The sequence below is a fragment of the Aedes albopictus genome, chromosome 2 (genome assembly GCF_035046485.1).
Source record: "Aedes albopictus strain Foshan chromosome 2, AalbF5, whole genome shotgun sequence".
In the NCBI taxonomy this organism is placed as follows: domain Eukaryota; kingdom Metazoa; phylum Arthropoda; class Insecta; order Diptera; family Culicidae; genus Aedes; species Aedes albopictus.
The window spans coordinates 511,960,562-511,982,387 of record NC_085137.1 but is presented as its reverse complement, the minus strand read 5'-3'; the positions used below and the strand labels follow the sequence as shown (position 1 = coordinate 511,982,387).

At 42.1% G+C, this 21,826-nt stretch overlaps 1 protein-coding gene across 3 annotated transcripts in view; it reads right to left on the bottom strand.

Moving 5' to 3' along the window:
- LOC109404745 (fibrillin-3) overlaps positions 1-21,826 on the bottom strand; it is a 375,815-nt gene that overhangs the window by 78,725 nt on the left and 275,264 nt on the right. For all 3 annotated transcript variants that reach the window (XM_062854530.1, XM_062854531.1, XM_029870275.2), the window contains one exon: positions 15,225-15,974. In XM_062854530.1, the coding sequence (XP_062710514.1) occupies positions 15,225-15,974 (750 nt within the window). The remainder of the gene's footprint in view (positions 1-15,224; positions 15,975-21,826) is intronic.

Genomic DNA, 21,826 nt, shown 5'->3' with positions numbered 1-21,826 from the left:
AGTTGATTGCATAACTTGTAGGCGTTATTTGATAGATTGACACTGTGCTGTGAAAGTTGGAAGCAAGAGAAACGGTTTTTCAACCGTTTCTGGTTCTAGCGAACATATGAATATACATAAGTTGTGTATTTAGAGAGGAGAGTATAGAGAAAGTGGATAAAAAAGATACAAAGTAGAAAGAAAGGGACGGGCCAGGGATTGAACCCAGGACCTTCTGCATATGAACCAGAAGCGGTAGCTACTAGACCACCAAGCCCGTCTCCTCTTTCCTATTCCTAGCGCTACATAACTTGAATATTACCTAAAAAACTTCAAACAGTTAATTTCAAAGTAGCTTTATCAGAAATTGCCTGACCATCTGATAGTTCACAATATGAATTCAAAATCATCAAAAAATATTCTGTTTGGAAAGAACAATGCTCAAAAACGTTGTAAAATATTGCCGGAAATTACGCAATGCAGTAAAAAATACTGCGGGCTCCTAAATTATTATTTTTCTTTATTTTTCTTGTATTACAGGCAAAATAATAAGTTTTTGCCTTGTATTTAGACCACCTTTCTCACTATTGCATATGAGGGTTTCCACTCTCAAGCGATGGTAAAAAGTCTAATCTTTCAACTACTGACTGAGCCATCTACGCCATTTTGCGCCGGTAATAGTTACTTAAGGAGAAAGTACACCTCAAAATATGATAAATTTGCCTATATTTTTTTTTTGTTTTAAGATATAAAGACTTATTATCTCCGGAAGAAATGTGTATGTTGACGTCCTGAACAAGTTTGTAGAAGGTCAGGCATCGTACACAAACAACGTAACGCTATAGGGGAAGGGGGGAGTCTAGCTTAGCGTTACAAGCCATACAAAATATTTTTGGTTTTCATACAAAAACCGTTACAAGGGGGAGGGGGAGTCTGAAATCGCCGATTTAAGCGTTACGTAATTTGTGTACCATGCCTCACAAAACTGTAGGATTTTATCTGTTGAAGCTACACTGAAAAAACTAGTTTTAGGGGCACTTCGCACAAAACGCTCCATATCTCGAAAACCGTAAGAGGTGGAGCTTTGACATATTCTACGATTTTTTATTCTCTTATTATGAGCTACAACTTTGCCGAAGACGTCAAACCTCTAAAAAAATTGATTGAAAAAATCATTTTTTTATGTCCCTTATAGAGGGATTAATCATTTATTACATTTTATCAAAAGACGCCTTTTAACATGCAGAAAAACTTTGTAGAGAACGCCAAACCTCTAGAACCAACCTTAAAAAAGTTATTTAATTTTGATCGCAAAATCATCGATTTCGAACACTGTGCGCCTGAGGGCTTCCCACATGTTTCCGTGATTGAGACGGTCGAAAGCTTTTTCGTAATCAATTAACACCAAGTAGAGACTCTTGGAATTCATTGATTTGCTCCAGGATGATACGGAGCGTGACAATATGGTCCACACAGGATCGTCCGGCACGGAATCCTGCTTGCTGCCGTCGGAGCGTTGCGTCAATCTTCTCCTGTATCCGGTTAAGGATCACTTTGCAGAGGACTGTGAGAACGTTACATAGTAACATGATGTCCCGCCAATTATCGCGTACAGTCAGGTCACCCTTTTTGGGTACCTTTACTAAGACGCCTTGCATCCAGTCGGCCGCCACGGTTGCCACGGTTTCCCATATGTTGCAGAATAATTGATGCAGTAGTTGTGCGGGTACTACGGGGTCAGCCTAGAGCATCTCAGCTGATATGCGATCGACCCCTGGGGCCATGTACGATTTCATGCTACGGATGGCTGTTTCTATCTCCTGCACTGATGGAGCTTCGATGTTGACACGGGTAATGCGTCGAACCCTTGGCGGATCATGCTGAGGTGTTGATGGCGTGACCAACACTTGAAAAAGGTATCCAAAGTGCTCGAACCAGCGTTTCAACTGGTCAGCCGGGTCGGTCAGTTTATTGTATATATGGCGAAAATACCTTCAACGGCAAGCGGCGTAACACAGCTGGCAGCTGTTTCGCAGAAAGTTAAAGACGAACGAATTCGCCCGAAGGATAGATCGTTTGTCAACACGCACGTTTTAACGAATCCACCGAAAACGAATGGTCTTGAAGAAGAGTCGAGAATCGCTACCGAAAGAAGTAGAGCAAAAAAAAAATAAAAAGATCGAGCTTCCGGCACGATCGGTGGCAAGAAGTGTGCGATTTGCAATGTTAACAACCACCAAATCGAAAATTGTGCATCGTTCAAAGCGTGAACAAACTTTGTGATCGCTGTCTCACTTCGCACGCAAACTGGCCGTGCAAAGGGAAAATTGTGGGATTAACAGCTTCAGGTATCAGAAGGCCGGCTCCAGAGGCACGTTATCCTCCATTTGGGACATTTGTGCCATCGCCAAAAAAACAGCCTATTTCATCATCTACCTGAGGGAAAAGGAAGGAAAAAGGATTTGGATGGGGATAGGGACAGGTAGGGAAATAGGAAGAATACCCTGTAAGAGGGTACTAACGCACAAGCGTACCACAATGTGTTCAAACAGCGCCCTGAAAAGGGCACTGTAATAACGCATAAAGTGAAAGAGAGCCTGTAGCTCTTTACCACAGCGGGTTAAGAACAACAGAATATCCTGAATATTCAGGTCTCTGAAGTCAATTTCACTTAATAAGTGTTTACCGAATACTCGGAAACGCAGTTGCGCAAAAACTGGACAGTTACATATCAAATGATACGAAGTTCCACAATCGGATTCACAGCTATCACATGCAAATGAATCAGCTTGCTGAATATTCGCCATGTGATAGCTGAATCAGCAGTGGCCAGTCAATGCTTTGACCAGAATGCTGTAATTCTGCTCTTACAGATTTGTAATATACTTCGCCACCCTTGGAGATGGTTCAGTACAATACAATTTGGTTTGACGACATGGCTCCAAACTATTCCAGTATTGTCTGCGTTGAGTAGCAGCCCAGTTGTGAATCTGAAGCTTTACCCAACACTTCGATATCGGAATAGCTGGCTCAGGGCCAATGAAGTCATGTGATGCTCCAGTGCGAGCTAACTCATCAGCCAATTCATTTCCAGCGATGGAAGAATGGCCAGGTACCCATACAAGGTGAACAGCGTATGCTGAATTCAGCTCCTCGATTTGAGTTCGACAAGCGATAACTATCTTCGACCTAGAGTTGGCCGAAGCAAGTGCTTCAATAGCAGCCTGGCTATCTGAACAGAAGTATATTATTTTGCCCATTACGTGCTGCTGAAGTGCTGATTGCACTCCGCACATAAGAGCAAAGATTTCGGCCTGAAAAACGATGCAGTGTCTACCAAGTGAGTAAGACAGATACAGCCTTAGCTCACGAGAATAAACACCAGCACCTGCTCGACCTTCGAGAAGGGAGCCATCAGCCATACGATGCCGTCTGAAATACTTCTTTCCAGATATCCAGATGTCCACTCTTCCCGGGAAGGGAATTTCGTGGAAAATGTCCTATATGGAAAATTACAAGCAATTGTAAGATCACTTGGAGCAAGGACAATTTTGTCCCAATTCACCAAAAGTGGAAACAACGAGGTGTGTGTTGATGTGCGGTTCACAGGAGTTTCCTCTAGTAGACCGAGTACCCGTAGACGGCAAGTGCAAGAAAGTGCTTCTTGTTTGAGATGAATGAGTAGTGGAGCAACGTCAAAGAGAACTTCGAGCGCTGCCGTGGGAGTTGAAGAGAACGCTCCAGACATCGCCATTTAGCACATCCTTTGGAGATGACCTAATTTTGATTGGACCGTTCTCACATCACCCTTTTGCCACCACACAAGACATCCATAAGCCAATATTGGCCGAACCACAGTTGTGTAAATCCATTTGATATACACCAAAACCTCCATTTAGGTAATGAGTCGGGACTGCCTAAATAGAATTTTTACCTAAATGGATTCATTACCTAAATGGATTCATTTTATTACCTAAATGGAGTACAAGGTTGTCAAGAAGTTTAAGAAAGGAGAGTTTCTAGGAGATTTAAAGGAGGTCATGCAGAGTTTCAGATGTATTTCAAAGAGTTTCAGGGGGGATGGGTTTCAGGAGCCAGGAGGGAAGGGGTTTTGGAGGGTCTTAGATCAGAATTGTCATTCAAATGACTAGCTGGGCACGAAACACGAAAAACCCTGCAAAATTCCGCCAGACTGAAAAAGTTTAGAATGTCAGCTCAATTTTTATCGTATGTTGGGTCATTGTTGGACCAACATCGAACAACTGTTGGGTTTGGTGGCCAAAATAAAAACAGGTGAATGATAGGTTGATGTCGGGTTTGACGTCATCAATGCTGGAGCTGATATCAATTGAATGATGGGAGGATGGTTGCTTATCTCAATGTCAGCTGTAAATGACGCTAGATACTGACACTTTTTAACACTGCATGGAAGGGGGGGAATTTAGGGGGCATATCTCAACATTGCATCCCCCTCCCCTCCCCCATATCCCCACGCTACTTCTTTCCCGTAAACCAACCTTATACCTAATCTTAAGTACTCCAACTGATCTGAACACAACCAAATTCTATTTAGGTAACGTTACCTAAATGGAGGGACCTAAATAGATTTTACCTAAATAGATCCTACCTAAATGGAGGTTTGAGTGTACTTGGGTCTTAGACCCCAAGTTGTACCAAAAGTACGCCGGCATTGCCCGAAGGCCATACAAGCTTTCTGGATTCTGAACTCAATGTGAGGTGTCCAGGAAAGCTTGGAATCAAGAATGACTCCAACGTACTTTACCTGTTCAGTCACATCGATTTCAGAATCAAAGAGACGCAAAGGTCGAACGCCATTACGGTTTCGCCTTTCCGTGAAAAGAACAATAGATGTTTTACTCGGATTAACCGAAAGGCCATATTGGCGACACCAACCCTCAACTACCTGAAGGGCGTTTTGCATCAGGTCGAAAAGGGTGCTGATGCACATACCAACTAACAATGTTAGGTAGTCGTCGGCAAAACCATAAGTAGGAAAACCGCTATTATTGAGTTGCCTCAATAGCGTATCTGCTACGAGATTCCACAAAAGCGGTGATAAGACTCCCCCTTGGGGGCATCCACAAACACTCAATTCCCTAATCCCTGCTAGACGCAATGTCGAGAAGAGATATCGGTTTTTGAGCATTTGGTGAATCCTATTGGAAATCATTGGAGATATACCATGACTCCGTGCGGCTTCCAATATGGCATCGAAAGGCACGTTGTCAAAGGCACCCTCGATATCTAAGAAAACACCCAAACAAGATTGCTTTTGAGCGAATGCTTTCTCGATATCGTAAACAACCTTGTGTAAAAGAGTCACAGTGGAATTTCCAGATTGGTAGGCATGTTGGTTCACATGAAGAGGCACGTTGGCCAGATGAACATCACGGATGTGATGATCCACAATGCGTTCTAAGCATTTCAGAAGAAAAGAGGTCAAACTGATAGGTCTGAAACTCTTTGCTTCTTCATACGACGCACGACCCACTTTCGGAATAAACTTTACAGTAATATCCCTCCAGGATTTGGGAATATACCCTGTAGCAAAACTGCAAACAAGTAGTTTTTTCAAAACATGTTTGAAATAAGCAAATCCCTTCTGAAGCAAAATAGGATAAATCCCATCTACCCCAGGAGATTTGAAAGGAGCAAAGCTATTAAGAGCCCACTCAATCGATTCTATAGTTACAATACTCCGAGCCGAAGCTAAAGAATCATAACTACAAGAAAAGACATCAGGATCATCCGAAGATGTAATATCCACACATCCAGGGAAGTGTGTGCTGAATAAGCATTCCAAAACTTCCTCATCAGAGGAAGTCAGATCGCCATTTGGCAAACGAAGTTCGTTCACCCGGAAATCCTTAGATTTCGCAAGGATTTTGTTTAACCGACTGACTTCACTCAAGCTGGAAACATTTGAACAAAGGTTTTTCCAGCCGGATCGTTCAGCAGACCGGAGAGCTTTCCTGTAGGCCTTGCGAGCCGACCTGAAAGCCTCCGAACCAGCCGAACGTCGTCTGTTCCAACTCTTTCTACATTGTTTCCTGAGTTTCGCCAGATCAGAGTTCCACCAAGGGGTTCCTCTTGTGATCTTCACAGACCGTAGAGGGCATGCTTCTTCAAAAGCTTCCATGATGAAGGTCGTTGTAGTATCAACGGCATCATCTAAATCACTTGGAGTGTCAATGGATGGTGAATATCCATGAAATTTGGCTGCAACCAAATCAGTATAAAGATCCCAGTTTGTTGACCGAGGATTCCTGAAACGCAATGTTTGCGAAGTAACATTTAAATGTTCAAAAAAGATATAGCGATGGTCAGATAAAGATTCTTCATCTGACACATGCCAATTGGTCAGCTCGTGACTAATTCTGCTAGAGCAAAGCGTTATATCTAACACTTCCTCTCTAGCAGATACCATGAAGGTTGGGCGGTTGCCTATGTCAAGTAATGCAAGATCTGTACTACTTAAGTAGTCCATCAAACTGGAGCCTCTCAAGTTAATGTCTGAGCTGCCCCAGATGATATGGTGAGCATTAGCATAACTGCCAACAATTAGTGGAAGGCCTTTTGAAGTGCAGTATGCGATGACTTGTTTGAAAGCATCCGTAGGGGATGGTTCATCATGCGGTAAATACACAGAACAATAGACGTATTTCCTGTTGAGGTTTCCAACAGATACATCAATTGTGATAGCACATACATCTCTGGTGGTTAGTTCAGAGATGAGTGCAGCAATTATTGCGTTGTTGACAAGCACACAGGCTCGCAGCATGACACGCGAGTTTGCCATTTCATGTTTACTGAAAGTGGCAAACACCAGGCTCACAAGGTTTCCTAGATAGAAATTTCCCTTACGAAAGTAAGGTTCTTGTTCCAAGGCCACTTGGGCTGTACCATTTTGCATAAGTCTACAAAGATTGATCGTTGCTGTTCTTTTGTGCTGAAGATTGATCTGAGCTATCCTAACCGTAGCCACTACCCAAACTAGGCAAGATTTAACGCTTAACAATCACAACACAAAAAAGAACAGCAACAATAAAGCCAGATCGGTATCGATTTGAGTGCGCCAAAGGCGAGGATGTACAGAATACACTGTGTAAAACGCATAATGCGAAGCCATATAGGTGAAAATTTAAACTAATTAATAACATCTTCATAGTCCCGCCCTTTTTCAGCCTCAAGTATGAGATTGAAGAAGGGCAGCTGATTGTCTCGGAGAAACACAAGGTCCACCGCACTATTGCTCCGGTTAGTGCAATAAGGGCAAAATACTGTGGAGGGTGCCCTGGTACTCCACAGGCTCCGTTTGCGATTAGGTTTTTATAAGACCCCCCTAACCATTCATTCCTAGGCACGGTAAGCGTAAAGCCGCATAACACCTTGAATTAGGGATCACCTGATTAGTGGACTCCTACCACTGGAACAGGCGGTCCGTAGTGCTATTCTTAGCCAGTTGAACTAACCGCTACCGACACTACACAGCTATCTAGGCTAATCGGGAAAAGAAGTTAATATTGATGATCAACTTCATACGGACTCGAACAGCCTTTCGGGCATAACTCAATCTTCTGGAGGATGAAGCGCCAGCAGGAACAACGAGATCGCGAAGCGATGGAAAAGCTGTACCACGCTAAGGACACACGGAAGTTCTACGAGATACTGAACCGCTCGCGCAAAGACCGCAGAGCAAGCCGACATGTACCGAGACAATCATTGGAATATTCTCACGAGTGAGCGTGAGGTGGTCGAGAGGTGGCGGCAGCATTACGATGAGCACCTCAATGGCAACGTTGCAAGTACCGAAGGTGGCGTGGAAACAGATTTAGGAGTATGTGCACAGGACGAAAGACTTCCGCCCCCTGACCTCCAAGATATTGAGGAGGAGGTTGGCCGGTTGAAAACAACAATGCCGCTGGGGCAGATCAACTACCAAGCGAGCTTCTTAAATACGGTGGAGAAGCAAAGGTGAGAGCACTACACTGGGTCATTACCAAGATTTGGGAGGAGGAAGTATTACCGGAGGAATGGATGGAAGGTATCGTGTGTCCCATCTACAAAAAGGGCGACAAGTTGGATTGCGGGAACTACCGCGCGATCACACTACTGAGCGCTGCCTACAAGATACTCGCTCAAATTTTATGCCGCCGTCTATCACCGATTGCAAGAGAGTTCGTGGGGCAATACCCAAGTAACACACATGTTATATAAAAGTTACGACAGCGCAAGCTTTGGTTGTCTCTCTCTCTTCTTGGCGTAACGTCCTCATTGGGACAAAGCCTGCTTCTCAGCTTAGTGTTCTATGAGCACTTCCACAGTTATTAACTGAGAGCTTCCTCTGCCAATGACCATTTTGCATGCGTATATCGTGTGGCAGGCACGAAGATACTTTATGCCCAAGGAAGTCAAGGAAATTTCCTATACGAAAAGATCCTGGACCGACCGGGAATCGAACCCGTCACCCTCAGCATGGTCATGCTGAATACCCGTGCGTTTACCGCTTCGGCTATATGGGCCCGTATAGAAGTTTATTTTACGTTATTTCAACACAATGTTAGAATTACGTAAAATAAACTTCTATACAACCAAAACTTGCACTGTCGTAACTCTATTATAACATGTGTGTTGCTTGGGTATCAGGCAGGAGGCTGGCAGATCATGCAGGGATAAAGACGGAGGCCTCTTGACGGACAAACGTAAGGTGATCGTGGAAGCAGTACTTTGATTAGCTGCTGAATGGCGTGCAGAACGTAGACACGGGAGACTACGGCAATGGAGGAAACGACGATGCCAGTGCAGCGGAGGACGGACATAAACCAACTCCCACGCAGAGGGAAGTTAAGGATGCCATTTACCAGCTCAAAACCAATAAAGCAGCTGGTAAGGATGGTATCGCAGCTAAACTCATCAAGATGGGCCCAGAAAAGTTGGCCACCTGTCTGCACCGGCTGATAGTTAGGATCTGGGAAACCGAACAGCTACCGGAGGAGTGGAAGGAAGGGGTAATCTGCCCCATTCACAAGAGAACTTCAAGGTGATCACTATTTTGAATGCTGCCTACAAAGTGCTATCCCAGATCATCTTCCGTCGTCTGTCACCTAAAACGAATGCGTCCTTGGGGAGTTATCAAGCCGACTTCACGGGTCGACAACGGACCAGATCTTCACCGTACGGCAAATCCTCCAGAAATGTCGTGAATACCAGGTCCCAACGCAACACCTGTTCATCGACTTCAAAGCGGCATATGACAGTATCGACCGCGCAGAGCTATGCAGAATCATGGACGAAAACGGCTTTCCTGGGAAGCTGACTAGATTGATTAAAGCAACGATGGATGGTGTGCAAAACTGCGTAAGGGTTTCGGGTGAACTATCCAGTTCATTCGAATCTCGCCGGGGACTGCGACAAGGTGACGGGCTCTCATGCCTGATCTTCAACATCGCTCTGGAAGGTAAGATGCGATGAGCCAGGGAACGATTTTCATTCATTTTATTTGTCTAATCAACAGGCTATGTTTAAGCCCCAATGATGTTACTTAATTCTATGATTTAAAGTACAAAATATACAGTCACATGTAAAACTTACATACTAACAATTAATACAATTAATTGTTAGTATGTAAGTCAATTAATACAATACAAATTATAATCGAAACTACACATACAAAAACAAAAAGCAGCATACAGAATAAACACTAAGTAGACCTTGAAAAAAAAAAAAACAGACTGAATCTCCGACGAAGTATTTGACGAGACATGTTAAAATCAAACAGTGAAGAAACTCTGTTGAAATTACGCTGCAGCCCATTGACACTCCCGAACATGCTGTAGTTCGCCCCGCATTCGCAGCATGTAATTGTTGCGAAGAGCACGAGGTTGGACATTGATGTCTATTTGACCTAGGAGAGCGGGACATTCGATGCGTCCCTGCAGAATATGTTACCAGTAAAGCCCTGGCAGTATCTCTACGGGTCGACAGCGGTTCCAAGTGGATTAGCTGACAGCGGCTTTCATAACTTGGTAAACGATATGAATTGCTCCAAGGCAAACGTCGAAGAGCGTACCTCAAAAACCGTCGTTGAACGGACTCGATCTTTCCGACCCCATTAGTGTAGAACGGGTTCCAAACAACCGAACAGTACTCTAGTATGGATCAAGATAGGGCACAGTACAAGGATTTAAGGCAATAGACGTCCGTGAACTCTTTAGTTGTTCTGAATATGAATCCCAGTACACTCGAAGCTTTCCTGACGACATAGCTGATATGCTGTTTAAAGGAGAGCTGTTCGTCCAATACTACACCAAGGTCTTTGATATGACTAACACGTTCAATTTGGGTACCTGACAAATTATAATTGAACAGTACAGGCCTAGGTACAGGCCGTTTTTTGTTCGAGAACGAGATCGCCGAGCACTTAGATGGGTTGACTTCCATTCGATTTAAGGTACACCATTCAGCAAATGCATCCACCTGTCGTTGAACGAAATAGCAGTCTTCTATTGAGCGAACACGAAGGTATAGTTTAAGATCATCCGCAAAGGATACAATTGAGCGAACACGAAGGTATAGTTTAAGATCATCCGCAAAGGATAATCGCGATCCTTCGATCACCATGTTTACATCGTTGAAATAGATCAAAAAGATCAGCGGCCCTAAGTGGCTGCCTTGTGGGATACCAGATGTTGCGGCAAATGAAGAGGACTGACAATCACCTATAACGACGGACAGGCGCCGACCAGTGAGGTAAGATTGAAACCATTGCAGCAGGGAGCCATGGATTCCCAGCCGATCTAGTTTAGCTACAGCAATACGATGGTGCAATTTGTCAAATGCAGCAGTCAGATCGGTGTAAATAGCGTCTGTTTGAACGCGCTTCGACATGCTCTCGATGATATGGGAGGTAAGGCACAGCAGATTGGTGGACGTAGAGCGATCCGGCATGAATACATGTTGGTCGGAGCTAATATACGGTTTGCAATGAGCGAATGGCGTTTCCATGATGACGATTTCAAACAGTTTGGCGATGGCACAGAGCGAAGTAATGCCGCGATAATTGCCAACCTCTTGTCTGCTCCCCTTTTTGTGGACTGGAAACATGTGTGCAAACTTCCAGAACGTTGGAAATAGGCCAGTGGTTGCGGAGAGTCGGAAAACGTGAAGCAATGGTGACAGAAGGTTGTTGATTTGCATCTTAAGGAACGCCGACGGAATACCATCGGGACCCGGATTGTACGACGTTTTGAGTTTTAAGGCAGCCCTGGCAATCATATTCTCGTCAATGTCAACGCTGCTCAACGATTGCCCGAACTGTGGAACTGTGCTAGCGGCACGTGCGATGTGATTATCATTCAGCTCCTCGTCGACGAAAACACTAGCAAATTTGTCGGCGAAAAGGTTACATATATCTTGCGGAGGGGAAGCACTTTTGTCATTGAGTGCCATAGACGCTGTTCATTCGCGAATTTCCAAAACTGTTTTGGATGGGATTTGAGCGTTGGTAACGTAGGAAGCATCGCTTCGTAACTCGTTTATACTCGTAATTGATCCTCACATAGTAGTTCCAGAGTAAGGGGCTGTCCATAAACCACGTGGTCATTTTTTTGGGACTTTTTTATCGCCCCAATTAAGACCGGCTAACAGTTCGCTGATGCTGCGATGATCAGCCTTGCGAAAATCGTAGGAAACGGCAATCGGAGAAACAACGAATTCAATTGGCAACTTTGAATTGATGGCTAACAGCAAAGGAGGATGGTGGCGTGTTAATTTCACTAGAGGAGTCGGAGCCTCGCATATGAGTGGGGCGATGTCCTGTGCACTAACGAAGCAGAGATCCAAGCTGCGGTTGTTTTGGTTGAAAACGTGGTTGATTTGAGAGAGCGCTGTAGCACTGTAGTTGTCCAAAAGGCAAGACGCGGAAGAGTGAATGACGGAGCGACCTACGTCAGGATAGAGAAAGCCATTGCATGTTCTGCTCCACGTGATTTCAGAGAGATTAAAATCACCCATCACAACAACTTCATCCCTGGGATTTCCAGAATAGAGAACAATGACTGGCAATGTGATTCCATAAGTGATACTCCACGTTTGCGATCAGGTGGAATATACAGCGCACAGAGATTTTCACAAAATCCGGTCAATTTGTGTGCTTTGCGGACGACATGGAAAATATCGCCAGAACATTTGGAACGGTGGCAGAGCTGTACACCCGCCTGAAACGCGAAGTAGCAAAGGTCGAACTGGTGGTGAATGCCTCAAAAACAAAGTACATGCTGGTAGGCGGAACCGAACACGACCAGATCCGTCTGGGTAGTAATGTTACGATAGACGGGGATACTTTCGAGGTGGTGGAGGAATTCATCTACCTCGGATCCTTACTGACTGCTGATAACAACGTGAGTCGTGAAATTTGGAGGCGCATCATCAGCGGAAGTCGGACCTACTACGGGCTTCAGAAGAAACTACGGTCGAAAAAGATTCACCCCCGCACCAAATGCACCATGTACAAAACGCTAATAAGACCGGTGATCCTCTACGAGCACGAGACATGGACCATGCTCGAGGAGGACCTGCAAGCACTCGGAGTTATCGAGCGACGCGTGCTTAGGACGATCTCCGGCGGTGTGCCACAGGCGGCCACAGGCGAACGGTGTGTGGCGGAGAGGGATGAATCACGAGCTCGCTGCACTTTACGGCGAACCCAGCATCCAGAAGGTGGCCAAGGCCGGAAGGATACGGTAGGCAGCGCCTGTTGCAAGAATGCCGGACAACAACCCTGCAAAGCTGGTGTTTGCAACTGAGCGTAGAGAGCACGATGGGCGAACTAGGTCGTGCGTGACCTGGAGAGCGGCAGCCACAAACCAAGTATTGTGGCGTACTATTGTTGATTATGACTTGTCTTAAATGTGATGTTCAACAAATAAATGTATGTATGTATAAGATGATGAAGTGGAGGCCATATGCGTGCATGCCTCCATTTAGGCGCATGTAAAATGTGCGCATATCGCCTCCACTTTAACATCTTATGCAACATTGTATACGATCACTGGTTGACTGGGCATTCTGTAATAACACAAAGAGAGGATCGATGAAGAGAAATTGACAATGTCAGTTATGCCCTAATGAAAAATCTGCGTCGAATCATATCTACTAGTCAAACTTAATTTCATACCGATTTTGATCATACTTGCTGTAATGCACTATGACCAAAATAACGGCTAGTCAAAACAGATGATTCTACCATATGTGAAAGGCCGTCGCCGTACGTACGATTCCCTTTTCGGCCTAAGGACCTTTTCGGTATAATGACCTATTCAGCCTAATGATCTGCTCGGGTAGACGACTACCCTAGCAACTTTCAAAAAACATATGTTTTTCTCTAAAAACAGTAAATTTCCAAATAAGGAACGTTACTTAATTGGAGGAACTTTTATGGTGTTTGCCTAAATTGATTTTACTTGAATGGAGGTTTCAGTGTACACCAAACGCTTTTAGAACAAAAAAAAAATCAGCAAGTGGAATCGTGTAGCTGATTATCAATTTCTTATCTGTCAAGATTGCTGGATGGTTCAACGAATTGTAAAAAAAAATGGCGCGCATTACTGAATACAATCAGCATGAATAATCAGAAAAGTTTGCTGATGATCAGCTAAAAAAAGTTGCAGTGCACTAGGAAAGTCTGTTGCCCGAACACATTTTTTGTTTTATTTCGATGTTCTGCCCAAACGATTCCGATAAGCACTGGTAAATGCCAAACGTTACATAAGCCACTTCTGGTCCGCGCTTTGGTTAATTGAATTTTGCACTACACAATACAAAGTGGGACATTGTCACCTTCCGTTCAATGTGGAACGAGAACAAAACACGGAAGCAGATCCACTACCAACCTGAATTCATTCAGCGTTGTTCAGTCACCATCAGGCGGCGGCAGGGCTTATCGTTCGTCTAGCCTTGGTTGCTTTCTGAACCGCCTACCATTCCACGAGCCAACACCATTCATAGGTACGAATTGTCGTCGTCCGTGTGTTGTTGTAGATTCAATTTGCTGCAGTTCTTCCACCTCTTCTGGTTGTGGTTCCTCTCGAAGTTCTCGGAGGGTGGTACGCAGCAATGTTGCCACATGGCAGCACAATCTCGCCTTTTTGGGAAGTTCGCACATATTCACGGTGACATTTATCAGCCTGGAAACATGCATTGCACAAACGGGTCACAGTCGGTTTGCAACGTTGCTGTTTGGGAATCCAGGATGCGAGGACCCAACCGGAGGCGACCGCCAAGCATGTTAATTGTTGTTGTAATTTGTAACTGCCGATGTGATTCCTGAACCAGGAAAACTCCCCGGTCTTGGTGCTGGCTGGTGTGCGTTGCGTAGGCTTAGCTAGATACAAGTGTTGTTTTCCGCTGTATTCTGTATGGTGGCTCTGCGGAGGAGTCGTTAAATCTGTACTTAAACCGTGCACATGTTCGTGCAGCTTGGAGTAAAAGTGCGAGCTGAAATGGCTCCATGAGCTGAGCGGATGTGTATTGTATAATGTTCAGCAGATTTGCATGTTGGAAATTACCACCGACATGCTGCTCCGGATAGAGGGGATTATGCCACTGGTGAATTTGGGACTCAAAATTAGTATTCGTTGTGCGGTATTGTCTATGTTGGAAATGGAGTCTATAACAATCTTCATAACAATGCATATAACTTCGGTGGTGGTTATGAGCTAGAACGCGGTTTAGTAGTAATGTGGGTACATATATGTTTTACTCGGCTTTATAAACTTCTATGATGACGGACTTGGTGGAATGATGGCTTCAGTCATCTTTTTCTTCGCAGTTTGTATCCTTCCGTAATGTTTACACCTTTTTCTACAAATGTATATTGCTCAGTCACCATTAGCACAAGAAACGAATTTGAGACAAATATTCATTTTGAGCTTAAACCATCAAGTACATTAAAATATCAACAGTATTTTTCATGAAGACTTTCTAGAATTTTTTTCTTAATCGAAAATAAAGGTCAAAAAGCTCACGACGAATGCAATGACGAAAACAAATAAAGGAATCATTCAGGAAAAAAATGTCTATTATTTGATTTTCAACTTATGCTTCAATCGATTTTCATAAAATTGATATAAGATATTATAATACGCTGTGAAATTATGCAAACAATTACTTAATATTAAACTTTTAATCTACAGTGAATACCTTTAGCATTTAACAATTTAACATACCTTCACAATCTCCGTGAGAGTTCAATCGAAGTCCATCTCTGCATTGCCGTGGGGCCATTGTCGTTGTTGTGCTTGTGGTAGTAGTCGTCGTCGTCGTCAAAACAGGTTCCTCCCCATCCGGATTCAAATAGTCATCATCATCTTCCTCATCTGCGTCATCTTCATCCGGAGGATACAGATAGGACTCCGTTGTCGTAGAGGTGTGAGTCCTAGGTTCGATTTCCTCTGGTAAAACGTTCTCCTCCTTCTCCTCCCCATGGTGGTGCCGATGGGGATGATGATGAATTTCCACCTCATTTTGCCGCCTATCAGCACCCGCTTGCCCTTTGTCGCCGTCGTCAATCTCTGATCCATCGATTGCCGGTATTTGTGGCGAATAAGATTCCAGTTCGTTGTTCAATTGGCTGCCTTCATCATCATCTTCGTCGTCGTCGATGTCGCCCTCCGGAAGGGCTCCTTCTGAGACCATTTCGGGCTTAATTTCAGGCATTTCCGTTGTGGTTGTGGAAGATGTTGTAGGGGACATATCAACTTCATTACCATGGTGAGTGTCTTCCTCAGTGTCACCAGTATCATCGTCGTCTTCTTCTTCTTCTTCTTCTTCGCCTTCAGCGGTCTCATCCTCTGCTGGTGCTACTGGTGTTTCGGTGGAGCTGGGTTCCGGATGACGGCATCGATACGATCCGTGTAGGTTTTCGCAGCCATGCGGACAAAGCTCGGCAACTGAAGGGTCCTCACATTCGTCGATATCTGTTCGGATGGAATGGGGATGTAATTAGGGAATGATTTCTCATTGCATTGGGCATTGTATTAATTCAGGAAGAAATGTGTTATTATAATACTTTGCTTCATGTAAGTAGTAATAATTCATGCATAATGGAAATCTCTCATAATGGAATTTGTAAATTTTCAATATAAGAAACCGTCTGCGCATTTTTGTGGCCTCATATATTTAGAAAAAATAATAAGCTTTGTGAGTTTTCCAACTCTGCGATACCTTCCAGGGATTGTTTCAGATTTTTTTTAGTTTGTCACGGAAGATATTACGTGAATTTATACAAGGATCACCACTAAACAATTTTTTTTTTTTTTTTTTTTTTTTTATGGGTTTTCAGTTGGAGCTGCGTGACAGCTTGATTGTCAAGGCTGAACCCGTTATTCAAATTTCATCTCTACCAAGACCAATGTTTAGACGGAATAGGCTATGTTGCCCAATTTAACACTAGTTTTTACATTGTGCCTAAGTAGTTTTAATCAAAATTTTGCATTTTCCCTCCCGTAGATGTATTAGTCATGTATGTCTACCCTCAGTCATGTGAAGCATATGAAGCTATCAGAATAAATCTTTACCCGCGAAACCTGAAGCACCAGGAATGTTTATATCCTTGCTATTACTTCTTGGAAATAACATAACACAAAATGCTGTCTATGTTGACAACTGTGCCTATGCTATCTCCAAGAAATATTATGTAAAATGTATAGTTGAATTAATTATGGTCAAATACCAATTGAAGACAACAACCTTTACTGCGATAACACCTATGTTGGTAGCCACCTACAGCACTGGCGCCATCCCCAATGATAGACACTAGTTTTGAACATGTCATGCATGGGCTTCCAATGATACGAGAAACGAAAACAACCTAACTATTAAAACAGAGCCAATCCGTTCATTTGTCCTATCGGTGCTACCTAGATAAACCAAGTCATTTTCTCCCCGTAACCTAGAAATGTCAGCCTAGTCATACACAAGTAACGTCCTTCAGCTTAGAAACAATCAGTTTTTGTCCAAAATGTCACGTCGAACGCATTGACGTCAATAAAGTGTTAAAGTATGATCCACTGCACGAACTTGGGCCGGCCCGCTCACTCCCAAAGATAATTTGGCGTTTGAGCGGTGTCGTCACCGCTCAAACGTCAAACCATGTGTGAGAGCAAGCAGGCCAGTAGTATCGTGCAGTAATCCATTGTTCGCACGTTAGCTTCGAATCTATCAGCACTGTTATGTGCTGCAACTTTCCTTCCTACTATTCGGCTGATTTTACCAGATTTATATAAAGAGAATATTACTGGATATCATTGTAATATTTAAAAAAAAAAACAAATTTGTTTTGATAAAATTACTAATTTAAATATATTTAATTATTGTAAATCACTCAAATTATTGTAAATTTAGTAGTAAATCAAAATCAACCAAAAAACGTGGGAAAGAAAGCCCAAACAGCATTTTCAAGTCTACTGGTAATAAAAAGTTTTCAAAACCTGTTACAAAACCTATATTTCTAGTAGGATTTGTAACGATCCTCAAAACCTTCTCAAATCCAACCAACTTGGAACTATTGCTTGGGTATAGAATCTATTGAGCCCCGGCGGTCCCTCCGTGTTTATCGAGCATGTCTGATGAATATGCAAAAACATATGATCAGCCATACTCCATCTGCAGCAGCCGGTTCGTGATGAACCGTTGGAGGCGCATTAAAGTGTTAACAAGGTGATATGATTCACTAAAGAATACTGCATTACAATAACTTTCACTTTAATACCGTCAAACCCTGCGAACTTGGCCAGGGAAGGATCACCACTAAACAAATTCCTCCTAAAATTCCTCTACGGTCTCTTTAAAGAAGTTTCATTTGGATTTTTTTTCCAGGCATTTCTTTAGTGTCCCATATTTTTGGAAATTCCTACAGTGATTCCTTCAGAAAATATTCAATTGGCCGTTGCAAATAGTATTTTTCTTTTATGTCTTTATTGTCCGAGCTTCCAATATATGTTCCAGAAAGACCTCTACGACGCCGCAATTTCCTCCACTTGGATCCTCGTAACAGCCTATATGGACAGCATGATTCCATTAGGTTTGTGATTGTAAACTTTAATAATGTATTTGAACAATTTGATTTTAATTGATGTGCTTCGAAAGAATTTTTTGTTTTATAATGTTAGCTTTAATTAATTTTATTCTGTGATTATATTTTATTGTTCTTGTTTTAACGTGTTATTTGTGTGAAAAAAGCGGGTTTTTATGCCTGATTGAGGCTTTTTCCAGCCACACTTCATTAAGACCCGAGTAGGTCAGATGAAGATATATAATAAATAAATAAATAAAATAAATGAATAAATAAATAATTAAATAAATGTCCGAGACCTCTTATAGGGTGCGAGGGGGGGGGGGGGGGGGGTAGAAATAAATAAGGAATAAAGTAATAAAAACGAAAAAAAACGATTGAAAATTTTAAAACTATACCCAGTACCCACTATTGAAAAATATGTTTTAACTGTTGAAAAAATGTTGCTTGAACACATTTATTCTATTGAAAATGGAGTCATGGGCAGCCATGTTTTTTTCGCGCCTTCAATATTTTGGGATTTTTGAAGGCCCCAAAACCCCTTCCTCCCCTGACATAACACAAATTTTATATTTGCATCGGCCTGAATTCTGCCATGAATGCCTGCGGAGATTTCTCTGTGAGAAATATTTCAGGAATTCCTTTATTGATTTCCCTAGAGAATTCCTAAGTTCTTTCAGAATTTTCTCCAAAGTTTTCTTGAGATTACCCTGGAAATTAATTTCGATTTCGTATTGTAAAACTTTCCCTGGATTCATTATTTTGACATTGCTCCACGATTTTTTAAATCCCCCAGGAATTTCTTTCGGAAAGTCTTCCACAGATTTCTTTTGAATGTTGTTTGGAACATAGTCCCTGCATTACTTCAGAATTTCCTTTAGAATTTCCATCAAAATTGTCGTTAAGAGGATCCTCCACGAATAAAAGAAAGCATCCATAGGTTTCCTTAAAAAATCTTCCATTGGTTTTTTCGGGCATCTGTAAGAGCATTCCTTTAGGAAATCATCCATGGATTCTTCCATAAATCCATTCAGTAATTCTTTAAGAAAATCAACAATTCCCCCAGAAAGGAAGGAAAAGAGAGGATTTCTTGAGAAAATCTTCAGAAATTCTTAAAAAGATTATTCCAGAAATTCTTCCTGGGATTCGTTTAGAAATTTACAGAAATTTCTCCTTCGGATTTTTTTTTAGAAATTCTATCAGGAACTCTATAAGAAATTGCTCCAGGGCTTCCTTCAGATATTTCCTATTCCTATTATGGGTTCCTTCTAAAACTCCACCAGGAATTACAGAAATTTTTCTGAGGATTCGTTTATTCTTCCTTTTGCATCACGTTGGGAACAGCTCACTGGCGTAGTGTACGGTAGAAATGACCCTAATGCCAAAGAAGGGTTAAACAATTCGTCAGAAATTTCTCCAGGGATGTATTCACAATTTTTATAGCGATATCTTTGGAAATTATTAGATTTAAGATTTCCTATTAAATTCCAGATATTCCTATAGAAATTTCATCTGATATTTCTACAGGAATTCCAACACCGTTTTGTTCAGGAATTGTTCTTTGAGATTTCATCGAAAATTCTCACACTAATGTGTCCAGAAATTTCTTCAGGGATTCATCCAGCAAATCCTGCAGAAATGCATCCAGAGAATGTTGCAGTATTACGTGTGATGCAGTATTACGCAGTGATTCTGACAAGAATTCCTCTAGAGATACCTGCGGAAGTTAATACTGAGAGTTGTTTAGGATTTCCTCCAGATGTATTATTTATCCCAGAAGTTTATCCTCTAAGGATAGTTCCAATAAATTTTCCACTGATTCTTCAACCTTGCAGGACGCACGCTTGTTTGGTACTAAAACTGCAAAGTGCTCACGCTGTACAGGAATAGCGAGGATTTTTGGTAGTGCTGTACGTTTTACATCGACGAGCGTCCTGAAGGGTTAAGAAATTTTTTGAAAAACATTTCCTATTAACTTCTACGGAAATTCCTAAAAATACCTCATGAGTTTTTTTTTTCTACGAATCTCTTCAGTTGGCTTTTTAGACGGGATAAAATTTTGAACGGAGTGAAAAAAATATTTTGTCCGACTTTTAGACCCTTGGATTCAGCCTTCTTCAGGGAGGTCTAAAATAAGGTTGTTTTTATTAACAAATTCAGGGTATTTACCCTCAAAGGTCAAAACGTCGTATGAAATAAAATCTTTATAATTTTATCCTGACCAAAAAGCCAACCAAATTGGTCAGCCGTTTTTCCACAGTTTCTACAGATTTTAACATACTCTTATCTATGCGTCTCTGCAGGTAATAAGGATTTTATTCGAAGTCCTCCAGGAATTCTTCTTGGAATTTCTTCAAGAATTTCCTGGAGTTCACTTCAGCTGGAGTTCGCCCTCCTCATCTCGGTACTCCTCGAGGTTTCTTTCAGAAATGCCTGCTGGGAGTCTTTCAGAAATTCTACCTGTGATTCCTTCTGAAATTCCAATGAGGAGATATTTCCATCTCCAGAGAATTCTTCAAAATTTTGGAAATGTCTTCAGGAATTCCAGCAAGGTATTTCTTAAAAAGTTCTTCCAAGCAACAAGTAGCGTTTTATGTATTGATTGTTCACTATATAATCAGATTTGTACTTTTAAAAGTCGGAATGAATAGCATCGCGACCATTGTGGTAGCCATCTCGGAATTCTAACAACTTTAAGGAATCTTGAAAAGAAATTCCAAAAACATTCTGGAAGATTGCATGTTTCTTAAAAACTCCTGGACAATGTCTTTTGAGAATTTCCGAAGGTATCGGATGATAAATAATAAATGTATTTGATGAAAACATATCCCAACAATTGGCAAAATCGTAAAACTCATCGAATTTCTTAAGGGCATCACAAATTTAATCTTAAAAATAAAAAAAAAAATTAATATTATTTTTTATGTCCCACCTCAAAATGTTAAATTTTGACCAAAATTTTCCGAGAGGGGGGAGGGGAATGACATATGAGAAAATTGAAATTTGTATCAGCCTTATTCTTTGGAGACCTATGGAAGAACTCCGCAAGTAATGCCAAGGAAAAATGCTTAAGAAACAACTGGGGGGATTGTAAAAAAAATCCTAAAAAATCGAAAGCAAAATCTAAAAATATATCTGCAGAAATCGCAGACAAAAGTACTAGAGAAATTCTTGAAAAAACCCTCCAAGAATCTTTGGAAAAACTCCTGGAGATACCTGGTAAGGAATTTCTCATACAATTTCTGAAGAGATTTTTACACGGAAATCACCAAATTACGACATAGAAAAATTTCTGAAAGAAATGCTGCAGAAACAATAAAAAATATGGTGGAGTGCTTTTTTTTCCTCCCCTGTTGGGGAAATTAAGCCACTGCGTCCAATAGGCTGAACTTTTGTGGCATGTCCCGTTTTGATATTCGCATCTAGCCAGCTAATTACCATGTGTCAAGTAATCAGCTACTGCCACGACGCGTCGTCTCCCAGTCAGGTGCAATGGAATTGATAAACTCCAAGACCTTCCCAGGTTTTGCAGACCAGATCTCACTGGGTTGCAAGCAACCACTATTTAGAAATCTTTGCCTGCGCGTGTATAAAGCACCACAACTGCAAAGCAGATGTTCCGAGGTCTCACGTTCCGTATTACAGAAACGACAGATATCACTCTGAATATGGCCAATATTTTTCAAGTGATACCTGCTCGGGCAGTGTCCAGTTACTAGGCCAGTGTATGTACATAGAGCTCTCTTGTTGAGCTCT